The 25,238-nt window shown below is 40.6% G+C and overlaps 1 protein-coding gene across 1 annotated transcript in view; it reads left to right on the top strand.

The window, feature by feature from the left end:
* GNB5 (G protein subunit beta 5) overlaps window positions 1-21,265 on the top strand; it is a 117,327-nt gene extending 96,062 nt beyond the window's left edge. The window contains exons 11-13 of the mRNA XM_073618723.1: window positions 4,099-4,195; window positions 10,945-11,111; window positions 13,415-21,265. Of these exons, the coding sequence (XP_073474824.1) occupies window positions 4,099-4,195; window positions 10,945-11,111; window positions 13,415-13,426 (276 nt within the window). The 3' untranslated portion in view covers window positions 13,427-21,265. The remainder of the gene's footprint in view (window positions 1-4,098; window positions 4,196-10,944; window positions 11,112-13,414) is intronic.
* Window positions 21,266-25,238: the final 3,973 nt, after the last annotated feature.

Below are 25,238 nucleotides of genomic sequence, written 5' to 3'. Positions count from 1 at the left end.
GTACCTGTCACCACCTATTACTGTCACAAGGGATGTTTACATTCCTTGTGACAGCAATAAAAGTAAAAAAAAAAAAAATTTTTTAAACACAATTTATAAAGTAAAAAAATAAATAAAATAAATTTAAAAAAATGTTTTTTAAAGTGCCCCCCTCCCCGCGAGCTTGCGCAGCGAAGAAAACGCATACGGAAGTCGCACCCACATATGTAAACGGTGTTCAAATCACACATGTGAGGTATCGCCGCGAGCATCAGAGCAAGAGCAATAATTCTAGCCCTAGACCTCCTCTGTGACTCAAACCTGGTAACCGTAAAAAAAATTTAAAGCGTCGCCTATGGAAATTCATAGGTACCGTAGTTTGTCGCCATTCCACGAGTGCATGCAATTATAAAGGGTGACATGTTTGGTATCTATTTACTCGGCGAAAACATCATCTTTCACATTATACAAAAAAATTGGGGTAACTTTACTGTTTGGATTTTTTTAAATTCATGAAAGTGTCCCTTTTCCAAAAATTTGCGTTTAAAACACTGCTGCACAAATACCATGTGATATAAACTATTGCAACAATCTCCATTTTATTCTCTAGATTCTCTGCTAAAAAATATATATAATGTTTGGGAACTCTAAGTAATTTTCTAGCAAAAAATACGGATTTTAACTTGTAAACACCAAATTTCAAAAATAGGCTTAGTCATGAAAGGGTTATACATTCACATCAGTCCCTACACCCTCAAGGAGCTTACAATCTAAGGTCCCTAACTCACATTCATACATACTAGGGCCAATTTAGACAGGATCCAATTAACCTACCAGCATGTCTTTGGAGTGTGGGAGGAAACCGGAGTACCCGGAAGAAACCCACGCAGACAGACACAGGGAGAACATGCAAACTCCAGGCAGGTAGTGTCGTGGTCAGGATAACATATAGCATAATAATATATGATTTAGCTTGATTAAAACAGTACCTTAGCAGCAGCAGATTCTCATTCTCCCTCTTAACTGTGTGAGAAAAACATGGAATTATGGGTAAATCTTATACCCATAAACCCATGCTTTTTCCTTCTAGTTAAGAGGGCTGGGCTGGAAGGGAGCATTTGTCTTTTAGACACATTCCTCCTTCTATGACATTGCAGTGAGAGGACAGCCTCCACTGCAGCATTTGTATTGGACAGCTTGTTCCAATGCTGCTTTACCATTGGTCCAAGGCTCCAAGCTGTCCATTGAGCTCAGTGCTTCTGACAAGAAGTGAGAAGCACTGCGAGCTTGACCTCTCAGTCTGCTGCAAACAGAGTGTGCTCTGCCTCCCCTGACTGCATGTGGTGTGCCTATAGAATCCCTCGATCTGTAGCTAGATGCAGCGAGATGTTGCTTTGTCAATGGATTGAATGTTGCTGAATCTCGATTGTTAGCTATGGGAGCAACATCTCACTGTGTACTGATTGTTAGCTATGGAAGATTTACTTAAAGTGGATATAAACCCAATGTCATCCTTTCTAAACTACTGCCATAGGGGTTATCTATAAGGATATACATGCCACCTGCATGTACCTTTACCTGTCAAATGTCTCCCCTCTGTCTGTTATGAGACCCGAAAAACTGCAGATTCTGTGGGTGGGTCTGTTGTCTGGAGCTCGGTGGGTGGAGTCGTGATGTCAGTAGACTCCCCGCCCACCTCTACACTCCCCTTGTCAATATTCATTTTCTCCTGTGTATTTCTTACACTGAACTTCTGCTATGATCTCTAACATCCAGTGAAAACAGCCAATCCTTGCAGAGCTGCTGAAGAAAGGAGTGGGGGTGGGAATTAAAAAATAATGCATGTCTTAGGCCAGTGCACGAGATATGTAATTCACCTGTCACTCACAGCAAGGGGGAGGATTTGACAGTTTTTCTCTGTTTGTCAACATTTATCTCACTGAACAATAAAAGAGGATTGCTCAGAGCTGGATTAACTCTTTGTGGCAAGACTGGGCTCAAATGATAGGAAATCTTATACTCTACAGCAGGGGTCTCAAACTGGTGGCCCTCCAGCTGTTGCAAAACTACAAGTCCCATGAGGCATTGCAAGGCTGACAGCCCAGGAGACATTACAAGCATGACTCCCACAGGCAGGGGAATGATGGGACTTGTAGTTTCCCAACAGCTGGAGGGCCGCTGGTTTGAGACCCTTGCTCTACAGTATGATATAAAAAAAAATCAGGTTTACATCCACTTTAAACTGGAGCATGCAAAATCTGGTTCATCTCTACACAGAAACCAATCAACTTCCAGGTTTTACTGTCAAAGCTTAACTGAGCAAGCTGAAGTTAGAAGCTGATTGGCTACCATACACAACTGCACCAGATTCTGAGTGCTCCAGTTTTAGTATAGTAACTCTCCCCCACTGCGTCAACTACAAATGGAGTGATTTCCTTGGGACAAACAGGCAGCCTCTTAACCATCTTGTCACTGCAAATTTTGACAGATTGTCAGCCTGGGTTCACACTATTGCGAACACAGACATTGCATGTGATTCACACCGCATTGCTGTGCAAATCACATGCTATGTCTGTGCAATGCAAATTCGCATTGGATTCGCACGAAAAAGGTGCAGGAACCTTTTTTTCCCCCTGCACTGGAATCGGATCCAGTTCTTGTCCAAATTTACAGTTCACCGATCTGGGGGTGTCATTAACTTTGTATTGCTCTTGCAGAGTGCAATTGCAATTGCAGTTGTTCCACAGCTTAGTAAATGAGGTAAAGGTTCCCTTTGCAAAGAATACCCAATCACATACAAGGAAAATAAAAAAACCCTGCATTTTTGCTTGCACATGATTGGATGATGGAAGTCAGCAGAGCATCTGCAAATTTACTAAGCTCTGGAGCAACTGCACTTAGGTGCACAGTTTATTTGCCTTTAATAAATCAACCCCGTTGTCTTCTTCATGATATAATACCCTAAGGCCCCCTTCACACAAAGAACACGATGTGCCTGTCAGTTTTTCAAGCAGACCTAAGGCCTGGTTCACACCTATGCATTTTTTAGTGCGTTTTCAGTTTTGCAGAAACACACTACAGTTCATTTAACATGGTTTCCTATGGATGTAGTACACATCTGAGCATTTTATAGAAAGGGCCAGGGACTGTTTCTGGTTTTAGACTTCAATGAATCAAAAGCGTGTATTGAAAAACGCAAAATGCACCTGGAATATGCAAACTGTATTCTGCATGAGTGTGACTCAGGCCTAAATCGATGGTCCATTCACCCCTATGGACCGGCAGGTGTAAAAATGGACTTGCGTCTGTTTACACCTGCCTACCTCTGGTCTGATCTGTTAAAAAAAAACGTAAGGGGATCTGTCCTCCTCTGTCTAGGCCAATTGGATCGGAGGGCAGTGGGTTGCAATTGGACAGCGGGCCCTGTCCACGTTTGCTCTGTAGAAAATGAGTGAACACGGATATGTCCTCTGCCCACTCTGCTCCAATCAGCAGAGGATCAGTGGAGATATCCCCTGCTGATCGGAGCCCGCCCAATGTGAAAGGGGCCTAAGGGTCAGCTCTTGTAAAACAGATGTTTTGCTTTCAGTAGTTTTTCATTGGAAATATTTTTTATTTTACCAAAGTTACTGAAAGTCTGATATCCGTGTCACCCACCTTCACTTGTCTTACAATAGGACCACGGGCATGGCTTTATTTGTAGTGAATTGAGTGAACGAGTGTAGAGAGTGTGCGCAGTCCACAGTTGGGTCTCTGTAATGGAGTAGATAGAAAATATAAGAGGATAGAAGGACAAGGGGGTAGACAGGCTAAAATTGATACTTCAACAAAAACTGATAGTTGTGGCAGTGTACAGTCCACAGAATACATTTTGCAGTGTACAATGAAGGGGAGGTCTGTAACCACAATCCAGCTATGGGCAAGCTGGGTAATGTGACTACAGCAAAGGAATGAAGGGAGTCTGTGACCAGGACAGCATGGCGGATGGGAGGTGCAAAATGGTGCCAACATTCACTTACACTTCAAGAAATGTGTCATTACCATAATAAAAAGACAGAACATTTATAATACATTTTTTGTATTTCACAGTAAATCTTCTTTTATGTATTCTGATTGCAGTGTCGTATGTATGATCTTCGGGCAGATAGAGAAGTAGCAATCTATTCTAAGGAAAGCATCATATTTGGAGCATCAAGTGTCGATTTCTCCTTGAGTGGTGAGAATGCAATTTTAATATTTGAATTCATAGGGGTAAAAAAAACACTGGCCGAGCTAATTATCCTGTAAAAGTACATTTATATTTGTTCTGTGCAAATGGGGACAAATTTGAATGTAATCTCTTCAAGTCAAATATTCTTTATTCTTTTTTTTTTTTTTTTTTTTAAAGGGTGGTTTATGAAAATACCACATTATGGCCACTGGCTCTGATGATCATAGGAAATCAGTATTTATTTCCTATGATCATGAACTTCCTCTAGTGGCCATAGCGCATTATTTTCCTGATTTACTCTACTCTGTATGAATAAGTAGCATTCACCCTGGAAGGAAAATAGCCCAGTAACAATATAAATTTTGCCCTCATTTACACAGTTTACACAATAAAATTTTTTTCCTAAAAATATGTGTTTGATAAACGTCTGCGCAAATATGGTCTGCGCAAAAATTGCAGCAACCACCATTTTATTCTCCAGGGCTTTCAGAAAATACACAATGTGTGGGGGTTCTAAGTAATTTTGTAGCAAAAAAAGAGCAGATTTTTACCTTTAGGTCAGATATGTCAGAATTGGCCCAGACGGCAAGTGGTTAAAGGGGAAATGTCTAAAAAGTTTGTTTTTAGCACTATATATGTGTATGTTTGTTTGATTTCTGTATTTTATGATTTTTTTGTATGAATACATTTTGTGGTGTAAATCCCCTTGTAATCCTAAAATATGTTTGTGCGTTTCTTGGGTCTCTTAAAAGTCCATCCACTATAATTTTTGTAGTTTCTGTGATGTGGTGCCCTTTATAATGTCTATGACATCCCATGCCAATACAAATTATTGTACCTTTCCAGTTACAAAGATAATGTTTTTTTAAAGTTTATACCTAAAGTTCTAAACATTCTTGCAACATAGTATAATATCCAGTTAGGGTAGCATTAGTGTTAGTTTACAACATAAGGGCACTTAGGGTAAAGGATTTATATTTAGGCTAGGTTCACAAGTGTATATTCATGCATTTTTAATATATTTTGATGCATTTTTCATGCATTATTAAAGTGGTTCTAATGGTATGAGGATTAATGCATTCAGCCTCTCGCTTATACTTATCTGAGCCCAATCTCGATCCAGCAATGTGCACAAGATTAGCGTCTCTCTCTCTCTCCTCACTGGACAGAGAGGCAGCAGCAGGAGAGATTGGCTTCTGCTGCTGTCAATCACTGCCAGTGAGGAGGGAGTGGGAGGCAGGACTAAGCTGCGCTTTGTGTGTCAATGGACAGAGCCAGCTCAGAAGCAAGCACGCACGAGTGCCCCCAGAGCAAGCAGATTGGGGGGAGGAGCCAGGAGTGCTTGTGGTGGACCCAATGGAGGAGGAACATGGCTGTTCTGTGCAAAACCACTGCACAGAGCAGATAAGTATAACGTTTGTTATTTTAAAAAATAATAATTTTTACCTGTTCGGATCACGTTAATGCAATATCATGCGCTCCTATTAAAATCCATGAGGCCAAAAATTAACCAAGGAGCACCTGAACCTTTTTTTAAGTCACAAATTGCATAGGTGTGAATGAGCCCCTTAGTCAATAATGGGATGGCTCTTGTTGTGTATTGTTGCACAAAGTCCGAAATGTATAAAATCACATACAGTGGATATAAAAAGTCTACACACCCCTGTTAAAATGTCAGGTTTCTGTGATCTATAAAAATGAGACAGATAAATCATTTCAGAACTTTTTTCACCTTTGATGTGACCTATAAACTGTACAACTCAATTGAAAAATAAACTGAAATCTTTTAGTGGGAGAAGTAAAAATAAAAAATAAAAAAAAATGTGGTTGCATAAGTTTGCACACCCTCTTATAACTGGGAATGTAGCTGTGTTCAGAATTAAGCAATCACATTCAAACTCATGTAAAATAGGAGTCAGTACACACTTGTCATCATTTAAAGTGCCTCTGATTAACCCCAAATAAAGTTCAGCTGTTCTAGTAGGTCTTTCCTAACATTTTCTTAGTCACATCCTACAGCAAAAGCCATGGTCCGCAGACAGCTTCCAAAGCATCAGAGGGATCTCACTGTTAAAAGGTATCAGTCTGGAGAAGGGTACAAAAGAATTTCCAAGGCATTAGATATACCATGGAAGACAGTCATCATCAAGTGGAGAAAATATGGCACAACAGTGACTTTACCAAAAACTGGATGTTCCTCCAAAATTGATGAAAAGACGAGAAGAAAACTTGTCAGGGAGGCTGCCAAGAGCACTACAGCAACATTAAAGGAGCTGCAGGAATATCTGGCAAGTACTGGCTGTGTGGTACATGACAACAATCTCCCGTATTCTTCATATGTCTGGACTATGGGGTAGAGTGGCAAGAAGCCTTTTCTTACCAAGAAAAACATACAAGCCCGGCTAAATTTTGCAAAAACACATCTGAACTCTCCCAAAAGCATGTAGGAAAATGTGTTATGGTCTGATGAAACCAAGGTTGAACTTTTTGGCCATAATTCCAAAAGTTATGTTTGGTGCAAAAACAACACTGCACATCACCAAAAGAACACCATACCCACTGTGAAGCATGGTGGTGGCAGCATCAAGCTTTGGGGTGTTTTTCTTCAGCTGGAACAGGGACCTTAGTCAAGGTAGAGGGAATTATGAACAGTTCCAATTACCAGTCAGTATTGGCACAAAACCTTCAGGCTTTTGCTAGAAAGCTGAAGATGAACAGGAACTTCATCTTTCAGAATGACAATGACCCAAAGCATACATCCAAATCAACAAAGGAATGACTTCACCAGAAGAAGATTAAAGTTTTGGAATGGCCCAGCTAGAGCCCAGACCTGAATCCCATTGAAAATCTGTGGGGTGATGTGAAGAGGGCTGTGCACAAGGGATGTCCTCACAATCTGATAGGTCTTGAGTGTTTTTGCAAAGAAGAGTGGGCAGATATTGCAAAGTCAAGATGTGCCATGGTGATAGACTCGTACCCAAAAAGACTGAGTGCTGAAATAAAAGCAAAAGGTGCTTCAACAAAGTATTAGTTTAAGGGTGTGCACACTTATGCAACCATATTATTTTATTTTTACTTCCCTCCACCTAAAAGATTTCAGTTTGTTTTTCAATTGAGTTGTACAGTTTATAGGTCACAAAGGTGGAAAAAAGTTCTGAAATTATTAATTTTTGTCTTTTCTTTTACATCACAGAAACCTGACATTTTAACAGGAGCGTGTAGACTTTTTATATCCACTTTAGGTATGAACAGGGAATAAGCTCCTCTTGTCTGTTTTGATGCACCAAAACTCTTGCACTTTGCTGCATAAAAATGCATGTCAAGTGAAATTCCTATGTGGCTGGTTTACACCTATTTGCTGCAGTTTAGTGACTCTATGGGGTTGATTTACTAAAGGCAAAAAGACTGCACTTTGGAAAGTGCAGTTGCACAAGAGCTTAGTAAATGAGCAGAAGCTCATGTGCAAGCAAAAATGCAGTTTTTTTTTTTATTTTCCTTGCATGTGATTGGGTATTCTTTGTAAAGTGGAGCTTTACCTCATTTACTAAGCTCTGGAGCAGCTGCACTTGCAGAGTGCAATTGCACTTTAAAAGGTGCTCAGTCTATTGGCCTTTAGTAAATCAACCCCTATAAGTCACCCCCCCCCCCCCCCCCAAAAAAAAAGCGATTAACAAATATGATTATTGCAAATAATGAAATGTATGCTGGTTTTCTTTGTTGCATAAAACAAAATAATGTTTATGGGAAACAGCATATTTTGCTGGAAGCTGACAACGGCAGTGAACCCGATTCTGTGAAGTCAGCTGTGCTGCTACGTGGTATTTGGAGGTTCTCGCTTGGCTTTGTGCTGTGAGCTCATTGCTCAGAAAACTATCTTTAGCAATTGCATGCAGTCAGCATTCTGTTCCAGTCATGAAATCATCTGTCAACAGTTTCATCAAAACAGGGAACAGGCAGCTGAGGATCCAATGATTTGTATAGAAAAAGCAGCTAAAATCCTTCACAATGATGTTAACACTGCGGGGTCGATTTACCAAAGTCAAATAGACTGTGCACTTTGCAAAGTGTAGTTGCTCCAGAGCTTAGTAAATGAGCAGAAGCTCTGCTGACTTCCATCATCCAATCATGTGCAAGTAAAATACTGTTTTTTTTTCTTGCACGTAGTCTTTGCAAAGTGAAGATTTACTTAATTTACTAAGCTCTGGAGCAACTGCACTTGCAGAGTGCAGCTACACTTTGCAAAGTTCACCGTCTATTTGACTTTAGTAGGGCAAGCACTCAGTCTAAGTGAAGTGTGCCAGTACAGGCATACCCCACTTTTATGTACGCAATGGAGTTTATTTACTAAAGCTGGAAAGTGCAAAATCAGGCTCACTTCTGCATAGAAACCAATGAGCTTCTAATCTAAGCTTGTTCAATTAAGCTTTGGTAATAAAACCTGGAAGCTGATTGGTTTCTATGCAGAAGTGATCCTGATTTTGCACTTTCCAGCTTTAGTAAATAAACCCCATTGTGCACTTAAACATGGGGTATTCCTGTACTGTATCATCATCCACTGAAGTCTGTCTGAGCCAGTACACCTTTTTCCTGTTTGATTGCAATCAAGAAGTTTTAAAGGAAATGGTAAGTTTTTCCATAACCATGTATCATGCAGTCCAAAGTCAATGAACCTGTGCTTTGCTATGCTTTGGGTGTTTAATTATAAAAAAAATAACACTGTGCAGATAAATCAGGCATTTGCACAGCCTCCATTGACAATCACTGGAGTTTGCCTTAAACGGTTACTTCCTTTGATCGTCACCTCCATCTAGTGGCCATTCGGTGGTATTTTCCTGAAATGCTTCAATCAGGAAACATCACATTATGGTCATTAGATGGAGCTGACGATCATAGGAAATAACTGTTTAAGGCAAATTATGTTCACCATTCATGGAGGCTGTGTAAATGCTTGACTCATAGGAAATAAATATATTAGGCATACTACAGTGATTATATGTGACATTTCTTTTTCATAACTGGATCCCTTATAGTGCATTTCCACTTTTGCAGTCATATTTAAACTGGGATTTTAGCTAAAAAGAAAATGGGTGAACAGGAGGGATTTTTAATGCAGAAGAGACATGCTTTGTCTCGTCTGATGAAGCTGACTGCAGTCCTGTGACTGCACGGGAGGGACGTCACCCCCCTTTGGCCGGCGTTTAAGACTCAGCAGCCGGCTGCCTGGCGATGTGAGCGGCCAGCGGGGAGCTCAGCTGTGGGACGCCGCATCGCTGGATCCAAGGTGAGTATAATGCTGCTTTAAGAAAACCCCGCTATATGTTGGTTATGTGTTCCGATTTACACAGCATAAAAAGATTTCATACCTTTTAGATGTTTCTCAGGAAACAAAAATTAATGCCAGTCTGCAAGCATTTCTGAACAATGTCAAAGTCAGTCAGTTCAAATAGAAAGAAAAAAAGGAGAGAGAAGGGCGCACCAGCCATGTGCATTATCTTTTGTAAAACATTTATTAAGTAAAATGATAAAGGAAATTACTCACAAGCAGTAGAGAATCATGTGCCATAAACCTTGGACATCAACTTGCAACAAGTGGTAAAAATGATGAACAAAGCCTTCCAAAGGTATTTCAGAGGAATATATAACACTGCTCGCTTACGCGTTTCGAAGGGCTCTGATGAAGAAGGGACGAGCCCTTCGAAACGCGTAAGCGAGCAGTGTTATATATTCCTCTGAAATACCTTTGGAAGGCTTTGTTCATCATTTTTACCACTTGTTGCAAGTTGATGTCCAAGGTTTATGGCACATGATTCTCTACTGCTTGTGAGTAATTTCCTTTATCATTTTACTTAATAAATGTTTTACAAAAGATAATGCACATGGCTGGTGCGCCCTTCTCTCTCCCTTTTTTTCTTTGTCTGCTAGGATTCCCCATCCTTGAGGGCAGCAAGGCCAGTGTATCCCTTTTATCTATTGGGTCGACCACTTGTGCGCAGGAGTCATTTTCTGTTCTTGTATCAGTTCAAATAGAAAGGCTTAGGACAGGCTAAGCTTCCTCACATTACCATGAGAAACTATGCAAGAAGCCAAGCTTCTAAATCTATAAAGTGGTATTAAACCTGTTGCTCCTTCATCCAGAGTGGGAGCACGCTAATCAGTGCTGGGATAAGGTCACACGGCGCCCAGGGCAAAGATGCCAAACTGAGCCCCCCCCTTCCCTTAGGGTTAGCAGTAATGTTGTCACTACTCCTGTCAGCCTTGTAACAGAAGCAACTGGCACAAGGCGCCCCCATCCCTGCAATAAACTATTGTGCCCAGGGCAGCTTTCCCTCCTGCCCACCCCTTGTCCCAGCCCTGACTTTAATACAGCAAGTGTGTTACTGGTCAGATCACCAGGCAAAAAAAATAAAGAGGCTAGATCTGAGGATTAGTAAACTGCAATGAATTCCATTTTTGGTTTAGGGTTTCATGTCCACCCCATTCTCAAAAAGTGAGAGATGTGGGTGGCACAGAGAGACCTGAAGCAGTTCAAGTGTTTGTAGCTGGGTCCCTGCTAGTTTATGGGGGTGCATCCCTCCTCTGTAGGTCATTTGTCATAGCGTGTAGTCTGATCTCCCTGCTATACAGGTGCAGTTGGTAGTAATCCTAACTTGTCAACATGTAAAATATGAATGTATAATATTTTACTTTTAGCCATGTAAAAAGGAAAAAGAAAGCATATGCGATTGTTGCTAAATTCATCACATTTTATTTCTAAGGTCGCTTACTGTTTGCTGGATACAACGACTACACAATCAATGTTTGGGATGTTCTGAAAGGCAGCAGGGTGTCCATCTTGTTTGGTCATGAGAACAGAGTCAGCACTCTCCGTGTGTCTCCCGATGGGACTGCATTCAGCTCAGGGTCATGGGATCACACTCTAAGGGTGAGTTTTATGTCCTGTAAGTCTTACAAAGAACTAAACCTGACCATATGTCAGGTATACCTGATGTGCCTGATGAACCGGCTGAAATGTGCTCAGTGGTAGCCCTGTCAGCTGCCTCCTGTCCGACATCCCTTGATTAAAAAATCGAAGGAACCAGGCAGAAAACTGACAGCCGAACAGAGTCTCTGTCCATTCAGATGCAGGTACTGCTTAGGTGTTTTGATGATTGGTGGGGCCAGCTGTCAAAATACAGTCACTGCAGCAAAGATTAGTACATCAGCACTGCGTATTGTGGATGGAGGAATCTGTTAGACTTTAGGCTGAATAGAAAAAAACTATATGTGTATGACCATCTTTAGTTCTAGCTTATGCTAGGCATCAGGAAATAGTCTTGAGTTAATCAACATTTTGATTCCTCAGATGAATCATGGACCTAAATTTAAAATCTAAAGTTTGGCTGTCTAGCATTGATAATGTAGCACACTTTAATGTGACTGTAATTCCTGATTGGAAAAAGCAGAACACTACCATCCATGGGGCAGTGCTTAGGTACTCTTTTCCTTTAGTCCAGCCTTTCTCAACCTTTTTACCCCAGGGGAACTCGCAAAAATAATTTTCAGATCTAGGGGAATCCCCAATAGAACCAGTCTATATGGGATCATTGGGAAAAACATCCCATATATTTGTTGTCAATGGGAAGAATGCCCCCTTTACAACAACGGTCAGAATGCCACCCTTCTAGACATTTAAAAAGATTACTGGGGTCATTCTGCTGGCACTTTCAAGTGATATTGGCCTAGAGTATATTTAGGTACCTCAAATAAAAGGTCAATAAGCCACAGGTCAAGAAACCCCTAGCAATATTTGGAGAAACCTAGGGTTCCACAGAGCCCTGCTTGAGAACGGCTGCTCTATTCACACAGGAGCCTATCAAGCATTTGATGGGTATACTGATCCCACTTCTCTGATTACTATACTACATTGATCAGGGAACTGAGTATAGAAAGAAGAATAAAAAGGTGCTATGCACAATGAATAAATAGTGGACATGGGCCTATAAGCAGTATCAGAATACTTATCAAAAGCACTATATCATTCACAAAAGACTTGTCTGATGCTGTTTGATGGGAGTCTATGTTTGCTTTAAACCAGGGGTCTCCAAACTTTTCAAAGAAAGGCCAGTTTACTATTCTTTATACTTTGGTGGGGCAGACTTTGGCTAGTGGGTGTAGGAAACGCAACAGCATCAGTGGAAGTAAACAGTGCCTCGGGCTTGATGGCAAGTGGGAGTAAAACAATTACATAACGCCCATGGTTAGTAAGAGGAGGAATAGTGCCCCATCATTGGTATTAATGGGAGGAATAGTGCCCCATCCTTGGTGTCAATAGAAGAGTGGAGGTAATGGTCCCTCATCACTGGTGTGTCACACTTGCCCCTAACGCAAGTGGTACTATAGCTAGCTTCTGTGTTCTTCACCTATAGCAGCCCCCTTTCCCATAAGGAAAGCAAGCCTACTGGTATTCGGTTGCCCATAGGACTTGTACACAATGCTACCATGCCGGAGCAAATGCGAACTGAGCACAGCAAACAGGTAATTGCGGTTGGTAGATAGGCAAAGTGGTTCAACGACAGGTCCAAGGCAGACAGGGTTCAGATTAGTCGGGGTTAAATCTGTAGTCAAAAGTCAGGCAGAGTTCTGAGTATATTCAATATCTGATCTGAGGTCATCAACAAGGGAATCCAAACTAACAGGCACAGGAACAGGGCAGACAAATGGGAAGCTTGAAGCATGTGTTAAACACTATATCACAAACATGAGACTGCAGGCTTGGCTGGCTTGAATCAGGTTTAGTCTTCACCTAGAGGCTGGCTACATCAATCACCTTGCATGTAGACAGACAGGGAGAATGTATCACAGCCAAAACCAGGATGCTGGAATGAGACCAGCAGCTGTGATAGAGCAGGAGCGCTAAGCAATCCTGACATGGTGCCAGTAGGAGGAATAGTGCTCCATTGCTGGTGTCAGTGGGAGGAATGTTGTCCCAGTGTTGGTATTAATGGGAGGAATTTTGTCCCAGTGTGGGTGTCAGTGGTAGGAATGGTGCCTCATTGTTGGTGTCAGTGGAAGGAATAGTGCCTCATATTAATGTGAAGAATAGTCCAGCAAGGGCTGGATAAAAGCAAGCAAAGGGCCACATTTGGCCCATAGCCCACAGTATGGAAACCACTGCTTTAAACTCAACAATTTAAATAATGATTAAATAAATAATCATTTCATCTAATGTATTTCTTATTTCTACAGATCTGGGCATAATGCACAATTGTGAAGAAATATCTGCGGTCCCGCAGCTTGGCAATTATATCACAGGTTTTACCTTGTGTTATACGATAAGAGTTGAAATGTAACATTAGATGCTGGTTGTTTCAGAACTATGTAGAAAACAGGATGGATGGTACAAAAATAGAGCTAAATGAAGACATCCTTATTTATTTATTGGTGGTCAAGCCTGGAAAGTCCACCCAACACTCATCACTTTCTATTAAAGTAGGCTTCTCTGTCAGGAGGGTCAATGTACATAAGTGCTTGTAGCATTTCCATTAGCAATTGATCTGGTAAGACTTTACATTTTTTCTTAAATTTCATACATGCAAAGATGACCATGCTGCTCTACAAAATGATTACTAAAGACATCGTCAAAGTATCTGCACTCAATGTTGATGGCAATCATCCCTTGTTTACAAGTGCAAAAAAGGGAATTTGCTAAAGCTTTACTAGACCAGTGAACCTGTACTAGCTATAGTAGTAACTGTTATAACTTCCCTCAAGAGTACACTATACTATAACCAAAACTGAAGATTAAACCTTAAAATGCATACCGAGAACACTGACTACCTGTTCAGTTTTCAGCCATTGCTGTGGTGCAAGTCATCTGGAGATCTGGGAACCCTGTTTATAATGCAGAATACCATTTCCCAAACATACCCATTGCAGGCTCCTTGCCATATCTTACATGCAGAAAACTTGGTGTATAAAATGTCAGTACTTAGATGTTTCTTAAGGCTAGGTTCACACTAATGTAGGTCGGGAATCTGTGCATAATCCAGTGCATTTTCAACCCACACTGAGATGCCCAAAACGATAAAAAATAGTACCGCTCAAGTGCCCCCAAAATCTGTGTCAATCAGACCAGATAGTGAGTAGACTGGTGCAAGATAGACAGGATCGGCTTGTCAGGCACTAGTAGACAAAATGGTGCCCGTCTGGTGCCATTAATTCTTATTGATATCATCACACATCAGCACCCTTAGCATGGTTTTGCACCATATAGTGCCAACCATGTGGATGGGTGCTGCATGATTTAAAACAAACGGATCAGGGACTTCTTTCCCTGCATTTCTCATTTAAATAAATAAGCTGCTGTACCCGTGACGTGTGTGCGCAAATGCGCCGCACTGGCATTAACCAAGGCTAAGCTGGCCATAGATAAATCGAATTTTGGTTCGATTTATCTGGTTCAGTAAAGATCAGATGAAATTTGATTCATCAATGGCCACTCCTGCTTGACAGAATTTGATTGTTAGAATGAAACTGAAAATTTTAATTCGATCAGCTGCTGCAGCCAATCGGCTGCAGTGCTGATCAGTTTATTCTGACAGCAGAGAAGTCCCCACATTGTGGATTGGGGAATCTGTGTGGATCAGCCCACTGGCTGATTCATCTATGGCCAGTCTTACAATCCTCCACCAGACCCAAACTTGCCATTGAAGTCTGAATATATTTAGTAATATGGAAGCAAAGAGAGAGAGGGGGCATTGAACAAAAATTAGTTTTAGCACAGCTGTAGAGTTTGTTGATTTACTAAAGGCAAATAGACTTTTCACTTAGTTGCACTTTGCAAGGGAGTTATCCCCTGAGCTTTGCCAATGAGAAGAAGCTCTGCTGATTTCCATCATCCAATCACATGCTGGCAAGAATGTGTTTGTGTTTTTATTATTTTCCTTGCACATGTTTGGGTATTCGTTGCAAAGTGAAATTTCATCGCATTCACTTAGATCTGGGATAAATTTCCCTGCAAAGTGAAAAGCCTGTTTGCCTTAAATAAACCCCATTATCTCTACCAGGATCTGCACAGTTCACTGTTACATACCTTTCTTAGTTCTTATAATGGTAACATTTCTGGGTATGAGAGCTGGAAAGGTTTTCAGAGGAAAGTGTGATCTCTCAGCAGATGTCAGCGGAGAATCACTTCAAACCTAAAAGACTTTTCCTGGCAGTCGGACAGAGAGTAATATTACAGGTGACGGAGGAATAACATTACTCTGATATTAGCGGTCCAGGAAATCTCTTGGGCAATACCAAGGATCATATTTAAAGGCAGTTTTATACACTTATGAATTATTTCAATTTACCTTTGGAAATACATTTATAACTTTGGATTAGAATTGGTTACATTTTTTCAATTTAAATCTTGCGCTGAGTAAATTCTACTACAGGTTCACTGATACCCATTAAACCAGATAGAGCATCGCTGCTTAATTAGAAATTGTAAGTGTTCCAAATCCTGCAATTCTGTCGATATAAGTGAAAACCTCTGAAATGAAAAATGAACAGAGCATATCCTTCTATAGTGTATACTTGCCACAATCCAAAGCACCAAGCGTGATTTCTGTCTCTTTTATCTGCTAACTGCATGAGTCACTTCTGACATGTTATCCCACCACCACAAAATCTTGTGAATGACCACGCCCCCCCTCCAGCACAAAGAAGGTGATTTGCAGCCTCAGCTGTGTGTTTTTCCCAAAGAGACTGTGTACTGGGTGTGTGTCCATTCCCTCCACTCTGGTCTCAGATTACACTCAGCTTTGAGCTCTGTGTTGTGCAGTGTGTGACATCAGATCCCTGCCCCCTGCCTTCTGAAGTTGAAAACACTCCTTTGATCTGTGCCTTAGAAGGATGTAGAGGAGAGAGGACAGCAGATAAACAGGCACGACTTATGCAGGAGGATTTGTTTCATCTCTGTGTATCACCCGGGGCCAGTCACTTCACTGGGTATATGTAAGGGCTTCCAACCACTTTAAATCAGTCAAACATTTACACACTTACAACTGATCTAACTCTACTTTCTAATTGTGGCCTAAGGCAACTGGCATTATTTATCAATGTAGCATTATTTAGCTAGCATATAAAGTACACTGTTCCTATCAATTCTCATATATCTTTATAAAAACAGGTAATTGTACATTTTTAGCTGTAAGGCACGTAGTGTTGCATGGGTCAATTTCAACTGTTAACTGTAACTTTAGTTTCTAGTAATTCCTTCCCTGACATTAGATGCCCATTATTTACCTCTAATCACAGCAAGCTCAGACAATATTCTTCTAATTCAATATAGTTCTTCTAGAACCTGCAGAGATGCTGGGTTTTCAGGTAACTGCATATTCACAGTGCAAGAATAAGAGTATTCATGTGTATGAGATTGACCACTTGGCATGCATTGTACCTGAAAAGCCTAATGCTTGTGCCATTAAAGGATAACTGAGCTCAAGAACAAAAATGTAAATATTGCAGTTTACGGTCCTTCAATGTGGTGGCTGCATTCGTTTTCTTTCCAAGCTACGAACATTTTCAGCAAATACAGAAAATACCTGTTGATCTTGCCAGAAATGCAGCATCCTTGTCACTTCCTGTGAGCTGTCCTGAATAATATATGCCTTCCTTTATCCAGGTTTGCCTTTACCACAGGGCAAAAGGGGCTGCTGCCCCGGGCCCGGTCATTGTTGTGGGGCCCAAAACAGCTGCTTCTTGAGCCCTGCACTGCCCCCAAATAGTTGATAAGTGGATTCAGGTAGGCCCAAGAGTATGTTTGCCCAGGGTCCAATCAATATTAAAGATGACTCTGCCTTTATCATCTGTAAACTACCAATTAACCTGCCCTCCATGTATTGGATATGAAGAGATACAGACGTGTTCATTGTTCATATCAGGAGAGCAGCCTAGGGTGACAACCATGGCTCCCTCCATAGTTACAGTGGAGGAGTGACGTAGCCACCTGGGGACAGGAAGCGCAGAATCACACACACACATATATATATATATATATATATATATATATATATATATATATATATGTGATTCTGCATTTCCAGGTAGGGGGCACACGCACACACCCACCTGCCCGGCTGGGATGTAATTCGTCACAGCACATGCCGATCACCAGGCCAGTGATTGACTGCTGGCACCCGATAATCGGCCCTGAGCTTCACGGAACACAGCTGTGTGAGTGTAAACAGCATAGAGCTGTGTTCAGTGACAGGGGATCTAGTTGTTTTTTCATTCCCTGCTGAGCAGGGAATGAAAACATAGATCCCCAGTAAAAGCAGCACACAGTATGCACATAAACACTTGTTAGGCACATATTTAACCCCCTAATCACCCTAGATGTTAACCCCTTTCTGTCCAGTGTCATTAGTACAGTGACAGTGCATATTATTAGCACTGATCACTGCAATAACGTCACTGGTGATGTCCGTGGCAGTTAGTTCCCACAAAGTGTCAGGTAAGTCGCTGATCACTGCCATTACTAGTAAAATAATAAATAAATAAATAATTACAGTATATACCAGTATATATCCAGTAGTTTACAGACACTATAATTTTCACGCAGACCATTCAATATATACTTATTGGGTTGTAGCAGATGTAGCAGAATACATTCTGGCCAAAATTTATTAGCGATTAGATTTTTCTTTTATGTTATGGGCTATGTTTTATAGCAGAAAGTAAAAAATATTTTTTTTTTTTCAAAATTTCAAGTCTTTTTTTTGTTTATATAATAAAAACAAAAAATGCAGAAGTGATCAAATACCACCAAAAGAAAGCTCTATTTCTGTGAAAAAGATGCTAAAAATTTTATTTGGGTACAGCGTTGCATGATCGTGCAATTATCAGTTAAAATAGCACAGTGCTGCATAGCAAAAAATGGCCTGGTCATGAAGGGGGTTACACCTTCTGGAGCTGAAGTGGTTAAAACAAAAAAATGAATGCAGCCACCATAAAGTGGTTCTAAGCTCAGAAGGTTTCTATCTTAATACATTCTACGCATTAAGATAAAAAAAAACCTTCTGCTTGCAGCAGCCCCCCTCAGCCCACCTAATGCTTATCTGAGCTCCCTCTCGATCCAGCGATGTTGCACGAGAGCCACAAAGTACGGGGACTCTCCCTCCTGATTGACTGAGATAGAGGAGTGGGCGTCATTGGTTCCCACTGCTGCCAATGAAAGTCTGTGAGCCAATAAGGAGAGAGAGGGGGCGAGCTTGGGTGCCCCCATAGCAAGCTACTTGTTGTGGGGGCACTAGGCAGGAGGGAGGGGCCAGAGCGCCAATGAGGGACCCAAGAAGAGGAGAATCTGGGCTGCTCTGTGCAAAACCACTGCACTTAGCAGGTAAGTATAACATGTTTGTTATCTTTAAACAAAAAAAAAAATAGAACATTAGTATCACTTTAAGGACTAGTAAGCTGCAATATATGACATTTTTGGCTTTGAGTTTAGATACACTTGTAATGGACTTTACCACACATGACACATGGTTAGACCAGCTTTTGAACATGATATCACTTTACATCACAGGGAACACACATATGACACTATTCATATTATAAGTGGTTTGTAGTGTCCTCAGCACCAGTATCCTGTACTGGTTTGTGAATATTAGATCAGCTATATACTGACCTTGAAATACAAACTGCTGCTTCAAATAGGTACAGTATATACAAGGACATTATGCTGTGAGCACGGCGTGTCCAGAAAACAATGCTTCTATCAGCACATTCTAAAAAAGAAGTAGAACAAGTCACTTTTATAGGACATTGATATCTGGGACAAGCAAGTAGACCATTCACTCCATGTGACTCTCAATAAACGTGTCCAGAGCTGGTAATATTGTGACTGACGATTTCACTGGGCAATATTTTAAAAATCGAGGAGATAGAAATTAAATTACGTTTATTACTACAATTTAAAAAATAACAAAAATCAATGATTTACTAAAATAATGTGTCTTCTTCAAACGACAACAAATAGAATGTATCAGAATAAAAGCGCAAATACATTTTGCTCAAAAATCTGTTCAATTCCTCCACTATAAAATATTATTATGCTGTAATTGATGTAAACCTTTTACTTCATCCTGTCGTTTAATGATATGAAATGTTGAGTCTTCCAAGACAGTTGATAACAAAACGCTTAGTTAAAGCAGTACAACACTGTATCTGAGCACCACACGCTGAAATGCTATTTCATTCATTTTCAAAGTAAACTCCCCCATCCATCCATGTCTCCATGTTTTGTTTTATTGAGAAATCACTTTGAAAAACACCCCCATTTCTAGCTGCGGCCATCTTGAGTAAGGGCAGATGATTCATATGGCATTTACTTCCTGGAATCCATGTGTCCTTAGTTCAGGTATACAGGCAGAAGGATGTACTTCGCTGAGAAAGACCCTCCTCCCCTCCTCCAGATGTCCATAAAGACTCCTAGGGTTTATGACAGTGATAGCGAACCCTGTGATGTTTTGGAACTACATTTCCCATGATGCTCAACTACTCTGCAGAGTGCATGAGCATCATGGGAAATGTAGTTCCAAAACATCTAGGGTGCCAAGGTTCACCATCACTGGTTTATGACATCATTTTGGCCTAGACAGAAAACAGGAAGCAACTGAAAACATGTACAAAAAAGTTTAAAGTGGTTGAAAAGGCAGAAGTTTTTATTTTTATTTTTACTGCAATCTTTGCATTAGGGTAAAAAAAACCTTCTGCATGCAGCTCCCCCCTGCAGCCCACACTAAATACATACCTGAGCCCGATCTTGATCCAGCAATGTGCAGGAGAGGCGAGGCTCTCTAGCTCCTCATTGGCTCTCGCTGCTATCAATCAGAGCCATTGACTAGGGAGTGGGGGCGGAGCAAGCATGCATGAGTGCCCCCATAGCAAGCAGCTTGCTATGGGGGGAGGAGCCAGGAGCGCCGGTCGGGGACCCGAGAAGAGGAGGAGCAGGGCAGCTCTGAGCAAAACCACTGCACAGAGTAGGTAAGTATGACATGTTTGTTATTTTAATAAAAAAACAAAAAACCTTTGCAATCACTTTAAACCTAGTAAATATAATATACCTTCCTATCTATTTACTAATGCTAACAGCATAAGGATTAAAAATAGTTCCTGTTGAGAGTGAAGTTCTGCTTTAATACAATATTTTGTTAGTCATATCATGGCACTGGTTGTCAAGACAAGAGAAATAATTCAATAGAAACATATAAGCTATACAAAAGAAAGCAAAACTAACTATATGTAAAAATATGCACATAAATACTGTATTCTCGGAAGCAGGAAAAACACTTAATTACTCTTTCTGTATATGTGTGTTGGTTAGACATTTTGAAATATCTAAATACTTGTCTTTCATATTTGATGATCATTAATGGAAATGTGATGATCATAAATGTTATCCTTCCATTATAATATGGTCCACTACCTAAACTGGACAGAACACCCAGTGTTATTTAATAAAACCGGAGAGTGCAAAATCTTGTGCAGCTCTGAATAGAATCCAATCAGCTTCCAGGTTTTATCGCCAAAGCTTAATTGAACAATTACTCTGAAGTTGAAGCTGATTGGTTACCATACTCAACTGCACCAGATTCTGAGTGCTCCAGTTTTAGTAAATCTCCCCCAGTGTTTGTCTTCTGATGTTACCAGAGAGATATCATAGGACAGTGATAGCAAACCTTGGCACCCCTGATGTTTTGGAACTACATTTCCCATGATGCTCATGCACTCTGCAGTGTAGTTGAGCATCATGGGAAATGTAGTTCCAAAACATCTGGAGTGCCAAGGTTCGCCATCACTGTCATAGGATGTTGCACAACTAAGAAATATTCAATACTTTAATTATAGAATTTAGAAGGCACCAAATATGGTATTGCACTAGGAACCGTTCGTCTAGTTAATTTATTATTATGAGTTAATGCACTGTTGTACAAATTATACTAATTTATGGTACTTTTAATTTTCTATATTTTGTTTGGAACGTATTGTGATTGACACTAGATACTGTATAGATATGTCAATAAATACAAATAAATATTTTATAAACCACGTCTGAGCTTTATATATATATATATATATACATTGTTTCTCGTAGCACCAGTTTCCTTTAAAGGGGAAAAAAAGAAAAAAAAATCACCTTCCTTCAATTCATCCATGGTAATTTTAGAAGAATTAGCAATACTGAAGTTATAGGTTGGAATTTTAGTCTGCAACTTTCCTCTTTATTACAACACAAAAGACAAGTTTACACCACAATTTCCACGTTTCACATGGGTTTCTGCATGCACATTTTTTTTGTGCGTTTTTCATGTGTTCCTGTCAATTTTTTCCCTTCTTTTTTTTTTCTTCATCTCAATTAAGGCATTTTGGATGCGTTTTGCCAAGTTCCAGATGCATTCCATACAGAAAAAATGCAACATGTTCTACTTTTATTGACTATATTGGAACGCATTGCACTTGTGTGAACTAGGGCTATTGGAATCCATGTGCTTGTATTTTTGATGCAGAATAAAAACGCATTGGACTGCATCTGGTGTGAACCAGCCCTAATATTAACTTACTTATACAAAGCATGGCCTAGTTAGAAATAAGATGTCATTTTATATATTTTATTAACTATTTGTATTTAATATTTTGTATTAAATCACTGGAGGTTGATTGAAGTTAAATTTGAAATTATTTCATTTAAAAAAACAAAAATTTTCTTTTTCATTTTGTTTACAGCAGCTTTAGGTCATAAAGAATCATGTAAATTGGTAAAACAGCTGCAGCAAAGTACAATTTTGCTAAATTGTTACATTGCTTCTACCATTGATTAATGTAACAAACTTACAAAGATCACTGACCTGTTAGTGCCGGTTCACATTAGAAGCGGCACGACTTGCAGGTCGCCTCACCGAGGCGACCTGCACACGACTGCCGGGGCGACTTGCAAGACGACTTCTGTATAGAAATCTATGCAAGTCGCCCCCAAAGTAGTACAGGAACCTTTCTTCTAAGTCGGAGCGACTTGCGTCGCTCCGATTAGAACGGTTCCATTGTACAGAACGTGAGGCGACTTGTCAGGCGGCTAGGTCGCCTGACAAGTCGCCCCCGTGTGAACCGAGCCTCAGGCTAGGTTCAGACCTCTGTGAGTGGGGAACGCATGTGACCAACCCATAGAGAAACAAGTTGTTTTAATTCTTAATGGCACCCTTACACATCGTCAGGTATGGCGCAATTTTGCGCTCGCTAAACCGATGATGCTGCAGCACCATGCAATTATAGTGTGGTGTGATTTTAAAAGAAAGTCGGGGACATCATTCCCTGCATTTCTTAAGGTTAGGCAGCTCATTGAATTAAATGGGCTGCCCTACAAGCAATGTTCACGCACAAACGTGCTTGCGCAAATCTCAGCAGAGCCTTACAGTGATGACTGGCTTCTCATGGAATATCTTCAGCTTTAAAAAAGTGTGAGAGCATACATAACACTGGGAAGATGCATTGTAAGATATACTGTACTAGGTAGGATTACTTTTAGCTCCTATGGTACTTCCTAATATGTACAGTCTTCAGTGGTTTAACCACTTCAGCCACGGAAGGTTTTACCCCCTTCCTGACCAGAGCACTTTTTATAATTTGGCACTGCGTCGCTTTAACTGGTAATTGCGCGGTCATGCAATGCTGTACCCAAACGAAGTTTGCATCCTTTTTTTCCCACAAATAGAGCTTTTGTTTGGTGGTATTTGATCACCTCTGCCGTTTTTATTTTTTGCACTATGCACAAAAAAAGAGCAACAGTTTTGAAAAAAAAAAAAAAAGATTTTTTAATTTTTGCTATAATAAATATCCCCAAAAATGTTTTTAAAAAACACATTTCTTCATCAGTTTAGGCCAATATATATTCTTCTACATATTTTTGGTAAAAAAAAATTGCAATAAGCGTATATTGATTGGTTTGCGCAAAAGTTATAGCGTCTACAAACTATGGGAAAGATTGATGGCATTTTTATTATTATTATTATTTTTTTTTTTTACTAGTAATGGGAGTGATCTGCAACTTTTAGTGGTATTGCAACATTGCGACGGACAGATCGGACACTTTTGACACATTTTTGGGACCATTGACATTTATACAGCGATCAGTGCTATAAAAATGCAATCATTACTGTGTAAATGACACTGGTAGGGAAGGGGTTAAGACTAGGGGGCGATCAAGGGGTTAAATGTGTGTTCCCTCAGTGTGTTCTAACTGTATGGGGATAGTACTGAGTAGGAGAGGAGACATATCGCTTTTCCTACATAGTATTAACAATCGACATGTCTCCTCTCCTCTGACAGCACAAGGATTTGTGTGTTTAAACACACAAATCCCTGTGCTGGTGCTCATGCATGTGACTGCCGGCCACGCGCATCAGGTCCCCACCGCGCAGTGGGTGCCCCCCTGGAGGGGTGGCTCTTAAAGGAACCCCTTACCTGTACAGGGTTTCGTGCAGGGGAGCCATTCTGCCCCCGTATATAGATGTGAGCCGGTCGGGAATCGATTAAAGAAAAAGTCTAGCCTAACACTAAAATCTTGACATCTACAGACATCCACGATCTAACACTAACCTATCTAAGAAGAAATCAGTATATATACCTTTTTCTGAAGCTGCTCTGGTCCAGTCTCCAGCGGCAGAAGCACTGCAGAGGAAACAGCTGACAATGGCTGGGAAATGAATGGGAAGTGACGTCACCCATAAAAGTTACTATGGGACTCCTCTGCACCCGCCTTCACAGCGAAGCCACGGCTAACAGCTCAGCGTGGGATTGGGTCGGATTGGCTTCAGAAAAGGTATGTCTACTGATTTTTTCTTTACAGGGCTAGATAGATTCATGTTAGATTGTGGATGTCTGTAGATGTAGCGATTTTAGTGTTAGGCTGGACTTCTCCTTTAAGATCCAGCAGGAATCACATTGTAAGTGCTGAAGCATCAGGACAGGTCTGGGACTGCACATGTGGAAATCTGTCAACCAGGATCCATAAAAGAAATCAGTTAAAGCTGAACTCCGGCTACAAAAACTTTTATTTAAAACAATTCCCTAATAGCCACAGAGGATATAAATCCACTTTGTGTGCTCCAAATGTCTTTACAAACCCAAGTATTACCCTATAAAGGTAGCAGTGATGTCATCACTGTGCTGTACATAGCCTGTGCAGAGAGCAGTGGGAGGGGTCCAGCAGACTCCACCCACTACAGCCTGGCTGCAGAAAACTGCAGGAGGGGCGGAGACAAGACCGATCATCCTTTACAAGGATAGAGATCAGCAGTGAGCGGTATTTATTACAGAAAGCTCCTGCACACTAAATGACTGCACAGAAGAAATATACAGAGCACACTGAGATTCAAGGAATAATACCCATGGCATTGAGACAATATTTGCTCATCCTGAAGTTCAGAATTTACCGACTCTGGAAGCATTTTGCAAGAGCTTAAAGTGTTTTCAAACCCAAAAACAAATATGGAATATATTGCAGCCTACCAGTTCTTGGATGTGGTGCCTGCTTTTGTTTTCTTTTTCTAGGCTCTTTTTTCTATATTTTCCATATCTCCCCCTGGTGATTCTGGCATTAACACACTTTTTGCCTTAAGCCTCATACACACGATATGATTGTTGGCCAACCAAGCGTCTGATTTTTGTCAAAAAAGGTGTGTGCCAGGATCTTGTCTTGCATACTAACGGTATACAATTGTCGGGCCATAAACACAAACGTAGTGGCGTACTACGACGAATTTTAGCTCTTGACCCCCACCCTTTGGGCCCCTTCTGCTAATTTCGCATTTGGTGAGCATTGATTCCGAGCATGTGTGTTTGTACTTTCACCTCCTGTATACAGCATCGGTTCCAGATAATTTTGATTCCAAGCCTTACTGACCCACTGTCATATGAAATGTGTGTCCATCTCAGTTGGTAAGAGTATCCATCTACTTATCTCTGAAGGTTTTCCTAGAGTGACTACAGGCAACTTGTTTCTTTCACTTTATTGATTGGTGTCACTTCA

The sequence above is a fragment of the Aquarana catesbeiana genome, linkage group LG03 (genome assembly GCF_042186555.1).
Source record: "Aquarana catesbeiana isolate 2022-GZ linkage group LG03, ASM4218655v1, whole genome shotgun sequence".
Classification (NCBI taxonomy): domain Eukaryota; kingdom Metazoa; phylum Chordata; class Amphibia; order Anura; family Ranidae; genus Aquarana; species Aquarana catesbeiana.
This window is presented reverse-complemented; position numbering and strand designations above follow the sequence as displayed.